This window comes from Oncorhynchus tshawytscha, linkage group LG07 (genome assembly GCF_018296145.1).
Source record: "Oncorhynchus tshawytscha isolate Ot180627B linkage group LG07, Otsh_v2.0, whole genome shotgun sequence".
Classification (NCBI taxonomy): domain Eukaryota; kingdom Metazoa; phylum Chordata; class Actinopteri; order Salmoniformes; family Salmonidae; genus Oncorhynchus; species Oncorhynchus tshawytscha.
This window is the reverse complement of record NC_056435.1, coordinates 23,842,643-23,860,856: the sequence shown is the minus strand read 5'-3', so window position 1 is coordinate 23,860,856 and position 18,214 is coordinate 23,842,643. Positions and strand designations below refer to the sequence as shown.

Sequence of the window (18,214 nt, the reverse complement as noted above, 5' to 3'; positions counted from 1 at the left end):
ATTTTATTTCCGGCGCCGACAGAGATGGCCGCCTCGCTTCGCGTTCCTAGGAAACTATGCAGTTTTTTGTTTTTTTACGTGTTATTTCTTACATTAGTACCCCAGGTCATCTTAGGTTTCATTACATACAGTCGAGAAGAACTACTGAACATAAGAGCAGCGTCAACTCACAATCAGTACGACCAAGAATATGACTTTCGCGAAGCGGATCCTGTGTTCTGCCTTTCACCCAGGACAACGGAATGGATCCCAGCAGGCGACCCAAAAAAACTACTTCGTAAAAGGGGGAAACGGAGCGGTCTTCTGGTCAGACTCCGGAGATGGGCACATCGTGCACCACTCCCTAGCATTCTTCTCGCCAATGTCCAGTCTCTTGACAACAAGGTTGATGAAATCCGAGCAAGGGTAGCATTCCAAAGGGACATCAGAGACTGTAACGTTCTTTGCTTCACGGAAACATGGCTCACTGGAGAGACGCTATCGGAATCGGTGCAGCCAGCTGGTTTCTCCACGCATCGCGCAGACAGAAACAAACATCTTTCTGGTAAGAAGAGGGGCAGGGGCGTATGCTTCATGGTTAATGTGACGTGGTGTGATCATAACAACATACAGGTACTCAAGTCCTTCTGTTCACCTGATTTAGAATTGCTCACAATCAAATGTCGACCACATTATCTACCAAGGGAATTCTCTTCGATTATAATCACAGCTGTATATATTCCCCCCCAAGCAGACACATCGATGGCTCTGAACGAACTTTATTTGACTCTTTGCAAACTGGAATCCATTTATCCGGAGGCTGCATTCATTGTAGCTGGGGATTTTAACAAGGCTAATCTGAAAACAAGACTCCCTAAATTTTATCAGCATATCGATTGCGCAACCAGGGCTGGAAAAACCTTGGATCACTGCTATTCTAACTTCCGCGACGCATATAAGGCCCTGCCCCGCCCAACTTTCGGAAAAGCTGACCACGACTCCATTTTGTTGATCCCTGCCTACAGACAGAAACTAAAACAAGAAGCTCCCGCGCTGAGGTCTGTTCAACGCTGGTCCGACCAATCTGATTCCACACTCCAAGACTGCTTCCATCACGTGGACTGGGATATGTTTCGTATTGCGTCAGACAACAACATTGACGAATACGCTGATTCGGTGAGCGAGTTCAGTAGACCGTGCATTGAAGATGTCGTTCCCATAGCAACGATTAAAACGTTCCCAAACCAGAAACCGTGGATTGATGGCAGCATTCGTGTGAAACTGAAAGACCGAACCACTGCTTTTAATCAGGGCAAGGTGACCGGAAATATGACCGAATACAAACAGTGTAACTATTCCCTCCGCAAGGCAATCAAACAAGCTAAGCGTCAGTATAGAGACAAAGTAGAATCTCAATTCAACGGCTCAGACACAAGAGGTATGTGGCAGGGTCTACAGTCAATCACGGATTAAAAAAAGAAAACCAGCCCAGTCACGGACCAGGATGTCTTGCTCCCAGGCAGACTAAATAACTTTTTTGCCCACTTTGAGGACAATACAGTGCCACTGACACGGCCCGCAACTAAAACATGCGGACTCTCCTTCACTGCAGCCGACGTGAGGAAAACATTTAAACGTGTCAACCCTCGCAAGGCTGCAGGCCCAGACGGCATCCCCAGCCGCGCCCTCAGAGCATGAGCAGACCAGCTGGCTGGTGTGTTTACGGACATATTCAATCAATCCCTATCCCAGTCTGTTTCCACATGCTTCAAGAGGGCCACCATTGTTCCTGTTCCCAAGAAAGCTAAGGTAACTGAGCTAAACAACTACCGCCCCGTAGCACTCACTTCCGTCATCATGAAGTGCTTTGAGAGACTAGTCAAGGACCATATCACCTCCACCCTACCTGACACCCTAGACCCACTCCAATTTGCTTACCGCCCAAATAGGTCCACAGACGATGCAATCTCAACCACACTGCACACTGCCCTAACCCATCTGGACAAGAGGAATACCTATGTGAGAATGCTGTTCATCGACTACAGCTCGGCATTTAACACCATAGTGCCCTCCAAGCTCGTCATCAAGCTCGAGACCCTGGGTCTCGACCCCGCCCTGTGCAACTGGGTACTGGACTTCCTGACGGGCCGCCCCCAGGTGGTGAGGGTAGGCAACAACATTTCCACCCCGCTGATCCTCAACACTGGGGCCCCACAAGGATGCGTTCTGAGCCCTCTCCTGTACTCCCTGTTCACCCACGACTGCGTGGCCACGCACGCCTCCAACTCAATCATCAAGTTTGCGGACGACACAACAGTGGTAGGCTTGATTACCAACAACGACGAGACGGCCTACAGGGAGGAGGTGAGGGCCCTCGGAGTGTGGTGTCAGGAAAATAACCTCACACTCAACGTCAACAAAACTAAGGAGATGATTGTGGACTTCAGGAAACAGCAGAGGGAACACCCCCCTATCCACATTGATGGAACAGTAGTGGAGAGGGTAGTAAGTTTTAAGTTCCTCGGCGTACACATCACAGACAAACTGAATTGGTCCACCCACACAGACAGCATCGTGAAGAAGGCGCAGCAGCGCCTCTTCAACCTCAGGAGGCTGAAGAAATTCGGCTTGTCACCAAAAGCACTCACAAACTTCTACAGATGCACAATCGAGAGCATCCTGTCGGGCTGTATCACCGCCTGGTACGGCAACTGCTCCGCCCACAACCGTAAGGCTCTCCAGAGGGTAGTGAGGTCTGCACAACGCATCACCGGGGGCAAACTACCTGCCCTCCAGGACACCTACACCACCCGATGTCACAGGAAGGACATATAGATCATCAAGGACAACAACCACCCGAGCCACTGCCTGTTCACCCCGCTATCATCCAGAAGGCGAGGTCAGTACAGGTGCATCAAAGCTGGGACCGAGAGACTGAAAAACAGCTTCTATGTCAAGGCCATCAGACTGTTAAACAGCCACCACTAACATTGAGTGGCTGCTGCCAACACACTGACTCAACTCCAGCCACTTCAATAATGGGAATTGATGGGAAATGATGTAAAATATATCACTAGCCACTTTAAACAATGCTACCTAATATAATGTTTACATACCCTACATTATTCATCTCATATGTATACGTATATACTGTACTCTATATCATCTACTGCATCTTTATGTAATACATGTATCACTAGCCACTTTAACTATGCCACTTTGTTCACATACTCATCTCATATGTATATACTGCACTCAATACCATCTACTGTATCTTGCCTATGCCGCTCTGTACCATCACTCACTCATATATCTTTATGTACATATTCTTTATCCCCTTACACTTGTGTCTATAAGGTAGTAGTTTTGGAATTGTTAGCTAGATTACTTGTTGGTTATTACTGCATTGTCGGAACTGGAAGGACAAGCATTTCGCTTGTATACACTACTGTTCAAAAGTTTGGGGACACTTAGAAATGTCCTTGTTTTTAAAAGAAAACCACTATTTTTGTCCATTAAAATAACATCAAATTGATCAGAAATACAGTGAAGACATTGTTAATGTTGTAAACGACTCTTGTAGCTGGAAACAACTGATTTTTTATGGAATACTACATAGGCGTACAGAGGCCCATTATCAGCAACCATCACACCTGTGTTCAATGGCACGTTGTGTTAGATAACCCAAGTTTATCATTTTAAAAGCCTAATTGATCATTAGAAAGCGCTTTTGTACTGGCTCTAACCAGAATAGAAAGAGGAGTGGGAGGCCCCGGTGCACAACTGAGCAAGAGGACAAATACATTAGTGTCTAGTTGAGAAACAGATGCCTCACAAGTCCTCAACTGGCAGCTTCATTAAATAGTACTTGCAGAACACCAGTCTCAACATCAACAGTGAAGATGCAACTCTGGGATGTTGGTCTTCTAGGCAGATTTCCTCTGTCCTGTGTCTGTGTCCTTTTGCCCATCTTAATATTTTATTTTTATTGGCCAGTTTGAGATATGGCTTTTTCTTTGCAACTCTGCTTAGAAGTCCAGCATCCCGGAGTTGAATCTTCACTGTTGACGTTGTAGGTACTATTTAATAAAGCTGCCAGTTGAGAACTTGTGAGGCGTCTGTTTCTCAAACTAGACACTCTAATGTACTTGTCCTCTTGCTCAGTTGTGCATCGGGGCCTCCCACTCGTCTAATGAGGTGAAGGAATGGTTCACTCATCTTTTGGGTAAACTTCCAGAAGTGAATGAAGGGAAGTGGATGATCGTAGATGACACTCCCCCTTCAAAATGCATACTATAAACAGATCAAACTCATCTTGTCTCCTCTTATTATCCTTGGTTGATGCGAAAAAACAAACATTCCGGCATGCACAAACTACCCATCGTCGGATTACTTTTGATTTCTAGAAAGTGTTTTACTCAATTATTTCAATCAATGATGAGCGCACCCGTGATGTGATTCATTATAAATAGTAATTGCTATTAGCTAATTCATATTGTAGTTTCTGGTGTGAAAGATGTTGAATGGGTGTAGACAAAGAAGAGCTCTTCACTAGATACCAAAACATTCAAAGGCCATTTTCTCAAAAGTGAGTTTACAAGTTTATCAACTTTGAAAGAATAATTACTTTCCATTGTTCCTCAAAAATGCAGTGTATGATATACCATTTTGTAGCTCTGAGTCTCTACTTTTATCCAATGTAAAAAAACAAACTAATTTTCAAATTTTGCTACGAAAGACTGAATCCAGCTGGTGAGTCACATATTCAGAAAGTATAATGATAGTGTAATCAGGCACTTACTTTGATAGGAACGCAGACATGTCCAAAGTTATTTTTAGTGTGGAAAACAACAACGAAGGCAATGCGGGCGCCAGCCGGAAAATGTGCCAGGGGGAAAATGTTTGTGCAAGTTATTTTCTGACTGGAGAGTCGCAAATGTCTGGGAAAGTGCTTAGCCTCTCCTCAGCGAGTAGTTTGTCCGGCTCAGTAAAGCCTCAAACATTAAATTGTCTGCAACAGTGAAATGGGCTACTTCTATGTGAATTAATGAGGAGGCGGAACACACCTCATTGTGTCAAGAGACTATGGCCAAAATTAAATAAAGAAAGTCGAGAATAGAAAATTCCGGATTTAAAAATCAGCAATGTACAAGTGGATCCCAAAAGTGGAAGGCCAAAAAATGAGAACGCAAAGGAGGTATCAAAATGAGTTAAATTAGATTCCTTTTTCAAATGCAAAAGAGGATGTAGGTTTATCATCGCCAGTAGCAGCTTTTAGTGGGTCAAGTGAGCCCAGGCCATGCTGTTCCATTGTGCCAGAAGAAGCAACTTTGACAGAGGAGGGTACAGGTTGTCAGGTATCGGCGGATACACCCTGAGCACCAGCTATCCCCGGGTCGGGCGGCGGGATAGGGAGCAGGGTGAGGCTAGAATCGTGTCGGCTGAGGAAACAGGTGGAAATGGGACAGACGGCCTTTTAATCTATCCAACTGACAGAGGGCATTATGCAACAAATGTGGATGCAAAAGTTAAACCACACGTGTAACCGATGTGAAATGGCTAGCTAGTTAGCGGGGTTTGCGGCTTTTGTTGAGCGATGGGTAATGTTAGGGTTGCGTCAATCGAATCTGGTATCAGGATAAATATGACAATGAGTCACCGCATTGTATGCTATGTATTTTTTATTAGCTAAGCAATAAGTGGTAAATGCAATTTTCGTATATACGGGCTCTCTGTCACACCTTGCAGGGCAAACAGAGAACTGACTTGTTCCTGACAAAGATATTATAATATACTCTTGACAGAAGTAGTTCCTGCTTCCGAGCCGGCCTGTCAGAGTAGAGACTGGGCGTGGTTTAAACTCACTCAGCCTATCGTTGATTGTTGGCGCCCGAGCTGGTCCCAGCCCCCTAAGCGCTTCAGCGGTCAGTCGTTGTAGTTGTGTAGAATATACAGTTATCAGGCACCTGGCTCCTGTTATCTAACAAAATACAGTTTGTTCTCGCAACACTAAGCTCTGAATGTGCCCCCCCAACTCATTGCACAGTTCCTGTCTTTATGTTAATCTGTATTTTTCCATCATGAGAAAGGCCCATGGCCCTGAAACTGTTAACAATGTCTCAAGTCAGCTATGTTGCATAACACATACATCCACACAAGCCAACAGCAGATAATATTCAATCACATATATGGTAACGGGCTATAATGCATAACACAGAATCCTCATAGTAACGATTCTTCGTGGTTGTTGTGTGCAGGGGGTCCCTGGTTCAGCCCAGGTATGGGCGAGGAGAGGAACGGAAGCTATACTGTTTCACTCGTGTAAGCCTACTACCCCATTCCCAAGAGATGACGAAAGGCGGTGTTTTTCCGAGTCGTATTACACCACTACAACCAAGGCAGGAAACAAATTATCACGTGGCTATGTTATTCGGCCAAACTAGATTGCGTATTGTGTGAGTCTTGCTGGCTGTTCTGAGATCGGAGTGCCCCTTTCTTCTCTGATGTGTGGGTGACATCCCAGATTCACATGAACAATGGAAGCTCAATGGTACTATTGACGCAGAAATGGAGAGAGGCGTGAGGAACGCAGCAAAATTCTGGCGACAGGTGTTGGAGCGCATAGTTAATGTAACTCTCACACTTGCATTGTGTAATTTGGCGTTCAGACGGCACCGTGAAAAGCTGGGGCAGGCCAACAGCCGGAGTTTTCTCAGTATAAATTGAACTGCTGTCATTTTACAACCCAGTTCTGAAACAACTTTTAGAACACCCCGCAGGATCCGTGAACTATCTCAGCCCTCAAATCCAAAATGAGCTGATGTATATTTTAGCCGAGCAAGTGAAGTGTGACATGCAGGGAGAGATGTAGGAAGCCCATTTTTTGTTTGTGTGTATCCGGATGTATCCAAAGTAGCCAGTTAAGCCAAGTTTATCGCTATGTGAGAGTGATAAGGGATGCAAATAATGTCGCCACAGATCTGACCATCACACAGTCGTTTTTAGGATTTCTGGAGACTGCTGACACGTCCTAAAATCCTGGGCAGCATAGAGGATAATGGGCTGGATATTTCAAAATGTCGTGGGCAGGGTTATGATGTAGCTGCTGACATGAGCGGGGTCTATTCGGGTGTGCAGGCCAGAATATCTGAAAAAGAGACGCTTGCTGTTTATGTGCATTGCGCAGCACACAATCTTAACCTGGCTATTCAAGTTTTATAAAACTGTTGAACTGTTATACACCTTCTTCAGACATAGCATAAAGAGATGGTCAATGTTGAGTGGTATATTTGATTTTGCATCAGAGAAAAAAAATGTAACTCTAAAACGACTGTGTCCCACCCGCAGGTCATTTAGATATGAGTCCCTTGCGGCCCAGAGATACAAATATGTGAACGTAATGAAGGCCCTCACCAAGATTGTGCTTTTAAGTGACAAGAAGGGCGAGAGGGATGATGCAGGGGCACTGAAAAAGAAAATGGAAAAATTGTGTTACATTTTTTTGTTGTCGTTGTGCAGGCTGTTTTGAACGTCGTCTCAAGTGCTACAGGCCAAAGATGCATACCTGCACAGAGCAGTCAGCCTACACAAGGACATGATAGAGACATGATAGAGGTCCTGTCCGGATTCCGACGGGGTTTTGAGATGGCCAAAGTCACTGCAAAGACCCTTGCCGACAAAAATGGGAAGCTCAGAACGCATTTGAAGACATTCGGAGAAGGAAGGTTAGGCGTCATTTTGATGAGCTTATGCGAGGACGAGCGACTATCTGATGGGGAGAGTCGTTTTAGAGTCAACGTCTTTAATGCAAACCCTGACATCGTTATCCACCAGCTGTCAAACCGATTTAAAAGTATGCGGGCAACATCGAGACTGTTTGACATCCATCCCACTACCCTGGCCAACGCAGATGATGATGCGCTCTTCGAGACCGCCAGCCGGCTGGCTGAACATTACAGCAAAGATATATCAGCAAGCTTCCCTGGCCAATTACTCTCTTTCGGGGCCTGTTTTTAAGAATGTAAATAGCAAAGCACACTACAGTGAGAGACCTGGCCAATATGCTCATTGTGGATAACAATTCAGTCACTGCTACATTTGGGGAAGTAGTTACAGCGATGCTCTTTTTTTATGACCCTAACCCTAACCCTTTAATTAACAGTAGCCAGTGCCAAGCGCTCCTTTTCCAAAGGTAAAATAATGAAATCCTACCTGCGGAGCAGCATGGTACAGGAGAGACTGAGTGGGTTGGCCATTCTGTCCACTGAAAACACCAGGGCCAGGACCATGAATTTCAATGCCATTGTCAACGACTTCGCAGAGTGCAAGGCCCGCCAAATGCCAACCAAATGAGTGAGTGAGTGAGTTTAGATTATTACAGGGCAGGCTACCCAAATAAGTCTATATTAATTTGCATTGCTTGTCTATCTACGACTATGCTCGATCTGTCTTTGGAAACCATGTTCTGGTGCATGGACGCTGAGCCATTTCATTGTCATCATAGCCTATACGTTTAATTAGGCAATGATAATAGTAGTAAGCACATACGCATCATATACTGTTAAAAGGCATGCTGCCATTTAAGCAATCTGTTTCAATGCTCCACTTGATTGATTTGCTGGTGTTTTTGCTATAGGCCTCTGTGGGAGGCAGATCATTCGAAATACCGGTTTTGCGCCGTGCATAACTTCAGCGAGCATGCACTCGGTCATTAGCTGTGTTTCGGTGTTTCAGTCAAGAGATTGATCTACATATTTATGTTTTGTAATATAGGCTATTGCCTATTATTTGCAGACAAAATATGGTGGTTTTTTTGACCGCTTTGTTCTTTCCGTGGTGCTGATCGACTTTTATGCGGGTTAATTTCTGACCGCCATCCATAGCGTTGAATGTATTGGCTATATTGCGGCTTCTCTGGTAACAGCTTCAAATGTGCCCTTAGACTAGGTTCTGCTCAGCTGTTACAATGCTTAGTAATATTACCACACAGCCTTGCCAACAAAATTATTTGAATTTTAAGGGAAATATGACTGGTGATAGGGGCCCATAATTTTGGGGGGGCATCTGGGCCCGTCATGATTAAACTACCTACTGCACAGACACACAGACACAGTCACCTCCACAGACTGCTCCTAATCTGCATCTTTTTGGGGGTCTATAAATAAACCTTTGAGGAGATTGGTCGTTTGCCAATTTTTAGGCATTATAAAACATTACCCTTTTTTCTGATCAGGAGTATCAACTGTCAATTTACGGATAATATTAAGAATACAAGTATAGCCCGGTTGTCACAACAACACAGTGGATAATTCTGATAAGTAGGCTAAAGGGGACGCCTGATAGCGATACATGGAGGCTGAGAAGCCCAGCGGTTCTATTGTTAACTGACTACAGTCCTAACACCATGGTGTATCTTTAATTAAAGATACTGTCCGTTTCAGTGTGTTTGAATTGATAGGAACGACTGAGGGGAAGAAATGAGAGAGGTGGGGAGTCGGAGAGAGAAACACATGAAAAATGGGCTTCTCAATCTAATTAAAGTTTGTCTAAGAAAAACGTTGTGTTTTTTTCTACCTTGCATAGTTATTTTATTGGAATATTGTTGTAGTTTAATTCAAGTCTACCCACTCACACTCCAAGCCCCCCTCCCCACACACGTCAGCATATTTTAGCAGCATAAATGCTTGATGAGCTGTGTGTGTGTGTGTGTGTGTGTGTGTGTGTGTGTGTGTGTGTGTGTGTGTGTGTGTGTGTGTGTGTGTGTGCGTGTGTAGCGTGGGAGGACAGTGACTGACAGTGTTGAACACTGATACTTTGGGATCATCAATCTGTTTCAGGGTAATAACAGAGATGACAAGACAGAGAAGTAGATCTCACCCCCGTAACAAACTAGGTCAGCTGACACGCTTGCGTTAGTCTTGGGCTGGAGACAAATGCCGTTTCTGTGAGAATATGCATCCATCTGAAATAAAAAATAATAATCATGATTTAAGCACAAATAACTACAAGGTATTTCAGATCAGTTCCCCCAATACTAAACATTAGGGTTAAAAAAACACTAAATTGGACCTTGGATCATAGTCTAGAAGTAACTTCCTCCAGCTCTTGTTCCTGCTTCCGCAGGACTTGTCTTGGGAGTGGTTGGGAGGGTAATTGGCGGGAAGGGTTGCCTCCCCATTCCCTCCTCACAGTCATCTTCAATCTCCCAACTCCTACCTAATCAACACTTTACCAATGTTTATTGGCTTCCTTGATAAAGATGAGCAAAAAAAGACTGCGCTGTATGGAATAAATAACACAAATACTGAGCCACAGTACAAATAAAATATTAAAGATAAGGGTCAAAATGATTGGATCCCCAGTTTTCAATACTCCAGCACCCTCCCCTTGCTAGGATAACGACACTGAGTCTTTGGCATTGTTCTTTCAAAGGCTAAACCCAGCATTGGTGTGCTTGACCAAAGACCTCTATTTTAATGTCATCTAACCATAGCACCGCCTGGAGTTTGCTAAATGGCAATGGCACTTAGATTGGAACCGGTGCTATGGTCATATAACTTGAAAATAGTCATCTTTGGGCCACGCACACCGGCAGTGGGTTTGCACACAGAGAGAGATGCACCCAGATAGAGATGCAAACTGTGCAGAAATGGTTTAGATCACCCAGTAACTGCTCTCTCTCTGTACTCCATGTGTCTGCAGCAATAAAGACCCATTCATAGTTAATGGCCCTTGATCAAGCTAAAGTGCTCTCCTCTCCAGAATATTAGTGGTGTGGTGTACTAACCTATAACTGGGTGTTTAACCATGTAGCTGTCACAGAATATATAGCATGGAGATCACATCTGGGTCAACAACAATGGAGACTCACTGTGAGCTTGAATGAATACGACTGCCCTCTTGGAGTTGTGTGGGCGTGCATTCGTGTGTAGTATAGCATGTAAGAGACTCATCGGTCTCTCAGGAAAGTAAATGACCCATGTCTCCTACATGTCTTTCACATATACATGACTATGTATATTAGTACATAATATTAGTACATAATAGACTATGTATATTAGTACGTAATAGATCAGGTTGTATGGAACAGCCTCGAATATATTTCAATTTTTGTCTATATGGAAAAAAGAGAATGGATGTACTTTACATGTGTGTCATATCAATAGTGTTTTGGAGTTGTGAAGTGGTCATGTCAAGAGTTAAGCGTTAGGATTTGTAGGCTGTGTTGAATGACCATCAGAGTCTCTATAACATTTATGGTGTGTTCCTGTTCTTCTCCTCAGGGGGCTAAACTGCCCATGTCCATCATTATCGTGGGAGTGGGACAGGCTGAGTTTGACGGTAAGTAGCTGCATCTCACTTAGTTTACGATACTTGTTGTTGTAGTTTTTTTATAGCAATAAATATCAAAGGAAAAAGTTACTACCTGGTATTGTTGCTCAATACTCACATTGCCTGAAACTCTACTAAAACTTGTTTAAAATGAAGGTTTATTAAACTTTAACCTAGTATTTAATGTTTCAAATATAACCTAGTGTTTCATGTTTAAACTCTACCAAGATCCGATGATATATCATTTAACGTATGAGGCTGATTGTTAGTGCCCGATTGATACAGTCAGACAACTAATCAAAAAGCAATCTACGCTCCGTCCATATTCTCATTATCACCATTAACCTGGCCTGAAAGCTATACTGAACAAAAATATAAACGCAACATGGTCCCATGTATCATGAGCTGAAATAAAAGATCCCAGAAATGTTCCATACACACAAAAATCTTATTTCTCTAAAATGAGGGAGCTCATTTAAAATGAGCTTATTTGAGCTTATTTCTCAAGTTTTGATGGAGTGTGCAATTGGCATGCTGACTGCAGTCATTTTCACCAGAGCTATTGCAAGAGAATTGAATGTTCATTTCTCTACCATAAGCCGCCTTCAACGTCGTTTTAGAGAATTTGGCAGTACGTCCAACTGGCCTCACAAACGCAGACCACGTGTAACCACGCCAACCCAGGACCTCCACATCCGGCTTCTTCACCTGCAGGATAGTCTTGAGACCAGCCAAACGGACAGCTGATGAAACTGCGGAGTATTTATGTCTGCAATAAAGCCCTTTTTGTAGGGAAAAACTAATTCTGATTGGCTGGGCCTGGCTCCCCAGTGGGTGGGCCTGGCTCCTCCCAGGCCCACCCATGGCTGTGCCCCTTTCCCAGTCAGTTGAAATCCATAGATTAGGGCCTAATTTATTTATCTAAATTGACTGATTTCCTTATATGGACTGTAACTCAGTAAAACCGTTGAAATTGTTGCATTTTATATTTTTGTTCAATATAAGTTATTGAGAGCGATTCAATTTCTACAATTCACACACAGCAGCCAGGTACAGTAGCTGTAGCCCCTATTCGCTCTCACTTCTAGCAATTAGTTAGACGGATGGCCTGCAAGACCATTAGCAACTCATTTGATTCAGCAGAGGAGAGGGAGGGAGGGAGGGAGAGAGAGAGACAACACGTGTGCCTACTGTACGTGCAGTGCATGCGTGTTTGTGTGTGGAGGAGAGTAGAGTGGTATGGCGTTGAGGGGTTTTTAATGTAATGTAGTTTAAAGTAATCAGGGCTAATGGATGGGTTCATCCTGGTTCTGACAAGTTCCATAATGTGGAAAAAGTCAAGGGGTCTGAATACTTTCCCGAATTCACTGTATATAAGTTGTTTGTCATAAAATATGGTGTCTCCAGTTCCAATCGATCTCTCGGTAATTAGGGACAACAACAAAAAACCTGACAAGTCTTACTTTCTTCTCAGTTCTTCCCTGTATTTGAGGTTTAAAAAGGCTTCTGGAGTTTCGAATTTCCACTTTCAAACGTCAGACTTGATTTTCCCAGGGGGGAAAAATGTGTCAACCCCTACAAAAATGTACATGAATTCTAAATCTACGTAGTAATAATAATAGTAGATGTTGCTGCTGGATTGTTACCCTGCTGTAGCAATACATCTCTAATGAAGATGCTACATCTGTACTGGGCACACACACCCTTTAAAAATGCACAAACAAAAAAATCAGAAATTGTATTTCATCATGTTCCTCGTTGCTCTTGTGAACGAGATGCTCCTCTCAACGAGACTAACCTTGATACATATTGGTTCAAAACAAATGTGTGCATTGTACATGTTCGGGGTTGTGTGATCTCTTTACCTTGCAGCCATGGTGGAGTTGGATGGTGATGACATCAGAATTTCATCCAGAGGGAAGCTTGCAGAGAGAGATATTGTCCAGGTGACTCACACAGACACACACACACACACACACACAAGCACACGCGCGCGCACATACAGTTCAGTGATGCAATCTGACCATGAACACGGCTATGAACAAACACATCGTAACCTTGAGCAGTAGAAATGTCCGGGTTTTCCAGGAGGTCTTTATCCAGAGTAAGGCTTTGTACAGACATTGTACAAGAGGGGTTAAGTAAATGGATGAATGGAAGGTTACATTGCTTTGTTAAATTGCTTTCAAGAGGAATATCAAGGAATTTCAAAAACGGGAAGGTATACAGAGTAAAAATCCTAGGAATGCTGGTTAACTGTAAATGAACAATAAGGCGAAGGCAGTACAAAGGATGAGCCTTATCAGTATTAATGATTGTTTCATTTTTATTTAACCTGTATTTGACTAGGCTAGTCAGTTAAGAACAACTTGTTATTTACAATGTTGGCCTACCGGGGAACAGTGGGTTAGCTGCCTGACAGATTTTTACCTTCTCAGCTCGGGGATTCAATCCAGCAACCTTTCGGTTACTGTCCCAACGCTCTAACCACTAGGCTCAAAAGGATGTATAAATATGTGTAATGTATTATTAATGAAAATGTTCATATGCTGTAGTGTTATCCCAGGCTGTTTCTCAGTTGCTATCGTGTCTTTGCTCTCTCCCTGTCAGTTTGTCCCATTTAGAGACTACATGGACCGAACAGGAAATCACGTGTTAAGTATGGCCCGGCTAGCCAAGGATGTCCTGGCTGAGATCCCTGATCAGTTAATCTCCTATATGAAGAGTAGGGGCGTCAAACCCAACCCCACACCGCCTCCCTACACACCCCCTGGACACACACACCACACACAGATCTGAGCCCACCACACAAACCTTTACACTGAGTACTGACGAGAGACGGAGTCAAAGATTTGCAGACCCTGGGAACTCTCTACTTCCTGATTGGAATGTTGGGACGGGAAGTGATGTAATAGGAAGTTGCTGAAGCAATAGGTGTTTGTGTCAGGACTTTCCCAGACAGGTGACTCTCTGGAGAAGACAACAGCGTTTCTGTTCATTGTGATTCTATCTATTCTGTCTGTTTCTCTGCGAAAGAGAGACGGCAATGGACAGACCATACAAGGACTTGTCTTTTTATCAACATACATGGGCCAGTGACTGTTTCTTCTTGTCTTGTTTGAGAGCGGGTGGGTGAAGGGGTCATGTGGGGTCATATTGTGGTTGAAACTTGTGCCTGTCTGTGATCTGGTTGTCTAACTGTAATGGGACAAGTGGAACTCTCATCTGAACTCTGATCTTTGACTTTTGACCTAGCTCGCCATTGGTGTATTAGAGTGTGTGATAAGGTGATGTTTTTGGATACTTTTCCATTCATTTTTGTTTTGTTTTGGGCCTACACATTCCCATATTAATTTGTAGCTTTATGATTTAAGGTTGAAAAAAAGAAAAGTATATTCACCTTGTGAGTTTTCTTTTTTAGTCATTGAGTGTCTTTGCTCTTTGTACTCCCATAAGTTGTAGACTCTTCTCTTGCTTTCTATTTTAAAGCATGTTCGTATATAGGATGGAATTCCCCATATGTCTGTATTTATAATGTATCAAAAGTGGCATGGATATATAAGGATATATAATTAATATGTGACCATCCAGTTTGGATTTCTCAATTACAAACAAGGATAGTTTAACAATATGGAGAAGCACAAGGGAGAGCTCATCATAGCTCTCTAAACCACTTAACCACCACCACAGGAATGTAACTATGCACATCAGCGTTTGGACACACTAGAACCTGTCTGTGACATACATACATACATACATACATACATACATACATACATACATACATACATACATACATACATACATACATACATACATACATACATACATACATACATACATACATACATACATCAGAAGTATTGCTTTATTTTTTTCAAGGGTTCTGATAGTTTACCGTGTCCTATATTTCATCAGTCAAAGAGTGAAAATATATAACTCTTTCAACTACTATTTTCTTCTCTCTCTCTCTTTCCATCTCCCCAATTCCCATAGTGAATGGATTTTTGCTTATTGACATTAAACTGCTGGATAAAGACAGCAAATGTATTCACTTGAATCACATTGAATTCCATTGAAACCTTTTCATAACCAACAATAACTCGCCCACCAGTCCTTTACCGTCCATCCCTCTCTCTCTGGTCACCCAACAGCTTCTCTCTCCCTGAGAATAAGCCATTATTGTGTTATAATCAGATGAAGCCAGGCTGAAATTAAATCAAGCTGAGGAGTATAGACAGTCTGGACACCTGCTGCACGGTACACACATAGACAGACAGACAGAGGGACGGATCTCCTCAGCTAGCTAAATACTCTGTAGGCCTTAACGTACTGTAGACAGCATTCCAACCAAGCCTGATAAACAACTAAGGTTGAACAATTCTGTTAACTTTTCCAAAATGTTCAGGTTTTCCAGAAATCCTGCTTTGAAAATTCCTGGAATCACAAGGAACATTCCTTGAAAACCTAGGACTTTTTGCAAAGTTACCGGAGTTTTGCAACCCTATTCACAGCTCTCTTCTCTTGGAGTCATAATCGCTAAGAGTACTGTATGTTTTGGAAATGGCTAAACCTGGTTCTGTACAGTGTTGTGTATAATATATGGGGATAAAGACAAATGGTATATCTGATATCTATACAGTTAATTATATGGCTTGTTTTTTCTTACTAAGTGGTGTGGACCTAGAGTATCAGGAGTGAGTGTGTGTGTTCAATAATAAGAGTGGTTTACAACAGTACATATTCCTACTGATAAACTTTAAGGAAAGCACTTTATTCTATTCCTTAAGAGGTGTACTGGTACTTCGACAGTATGTTTATTTATACATTTTTAGAGATAGTGATGATCTTATTGATATATTATATGATTCACTTAATTTTTTCTGCAATTTGTATGATAAAAAGCCATTTATTCTGCCGACAACGCCACAATAATAGAAGTAGACTTGCACACTGACTTCAATGGGGATGTTATTCGTTCTAGTAATTCTATTTCTATGGCTACGCTATAAAAAAAAAACAGTATTTATTTTAAATGTTTAACTTGGCAAGTCAGTTAAGAACAAATTCTTATTTTCAATGATGGCCTAGGAACAGTGGGTTAACTGCTTTGTTCAGGGGCAGAACAACAGATTTGTGTTAGGGGATTTGAACTTACAACCTTTTGGTTACTAGTCCAATGCTCTAACCACTAGGCTACGCTGCCAAGTCCTCAATCTCGCCTCAATCGACCCCTGATCTGTAGGATTGCCAGATTGTGAACAAGATCCATCCACTCACCTGGGATGGAAAGACAGTGTTTTATATTCTGTGCCAACTATCTGTAACACTAGCCCCATTTATTACTGGTTCTAGCTTGCGTCTTTGTCCTGATCTTATCCACATTCTGAATGTCTACACCGGTCAAAAAATGCGCAATCAAAAGACACATTGTGATCTGATTGGGATCTGATCATTCTGCTCACCTCTGGAGGTAGTCAGACACACATCGTGTCTGGATATCTTACAGGTGTAGACAGATCTGGAAAGAGAAACCATTTAAATCATCATTATTCAGCCATCTAAAATCATTGAAAAGTGGCACCAATATCTGATTACATCAATATGTGTCTTACAATAAATAAATATTATTTTGAATGAATAGCTGTGAAGCTATTTGCATAAAGGAAGTGCCAGGAAATCTGATCGCAATGCAGATGGATATCAGACACGTTTTAAGCACATTTCTGTGTAGATATATTTCTGGAAATGTGGGCACAATCAGAATGTAGACAAGATCAGGACAAAGGATCCATATTAGCACCAGGTATAAATGGGATTATAGACACCATTTCATCTGGATTAATGGCCACAAATTCAGTGGGCTGTCTGCTTTCTCTTCTCTCTCTCTCTCTCTCTCTCATGCCTGGCCATTTCTGTTGTTGCCGTGAGATCTCTTGACAGGAGGAGAGATCACACAAGGGAAAACTGTAACCGACCAGCATGTTGCAACAATTAATTGTTCATTATTTTTTATTAACACCATTTTTTGTGATCCTCCTCTTTTCACCTTTGTTGTTTATCCCTCTGGGTTTCTCATGTGCATGGTTCCCCCTTTTTATTTGAAACGTTTTTTTGTTGTTGTACATGATCGTTGTCATACGGTGGGTTGTGAAATGCTTTGTATTGGATTGCCTTAAATGAAAATGAATTAAAAAAACAAATGACTACTTTTATAAAAATTGTTGTAGAGTTGTACTTTGATGTCCCAATTAGTTAGTTCAATAAAGTTCAACCTGGACTGTACTGTGTATAGACTGTAGAACAAACATTTTGCCACACACTAACAATATACTGTAGTCCTTCCTGCAACAAATTGTGAAATAAATGGTTTGTGATTTTTTTTTATCAAGCTAATGTTAGTCTATGGTCAGCTGAGAAGTTAATTTGTCTTGATGCCAAATCTCCCATCGACAAACAGGACACTAAAGGTCTAAAGGGGTCATTCCTCAGTGTCCTCTAAAAAAGGCCTCATTGACACTAATGCCAGAGTCCAGTGATTGACTTCCCCGGCCTGAACCAGCTGACCCCCCCCAATGTACATTTACCCTGGCCCCCCTTCCCCATGGACATTTATAATTGCTACAGTTGAAGTCGGAAGTTAACATACACTTAGGTTGGAGTCATTAAAACTCTTTCAACCACTCCACAGATTTCTTGTTTTTTAAATTATTTTATTTTACTCCCTTTTCTCCCCAATTTCATGGTATCCAATTGTTAGTAGTTACTATCTTGTCTCATTACTACAACTCCCGTACGGGCTCGAGAGAGACGAAGGTCGAAAGCCATGCGTCCTCCGAAACACAACCCAACCAAGCCGCACTTCTTAACACAGTGCTCATACAACCTGGAAGCCAGCCGCACC

The 18,214-nt window shown here is 42.5% G+C and overlaps 1 protein-coding gene across 2 annotated transcripts in view; it reads left to right on the top strand.

Moving 5' to 3' along the window:
- Positions 1–16,366, top strand: part of cpne5b (copine Vb) — a 189,470-nt gene extending 173,104 nt beyond the window's left edge. For both annotated transcript variants that reach the window (XM_042324199.1, XM_042324200.1), the window contains 3 exons: positions 11,262–11,319; positions 13,183–13,256; positions 13,921–16,366. In XM_042324199.1, the coding sequence (XP_042180133.1) occupies positions 11,262–11,319; positions 13,183–13,256; positions 13,921–14,109 (321 nt within the window). In that variant the 3' untranslated portion in view covers positions 14,110–16,366. The remainder of the gene's footprint in view (positions 1–11,261; positions 11,320–13,182; positions 13,257–13,920) is intronic.
- The last annotated feature ends 1,848 nt before the right edge of the window (positions 16,367–18,214 follow it).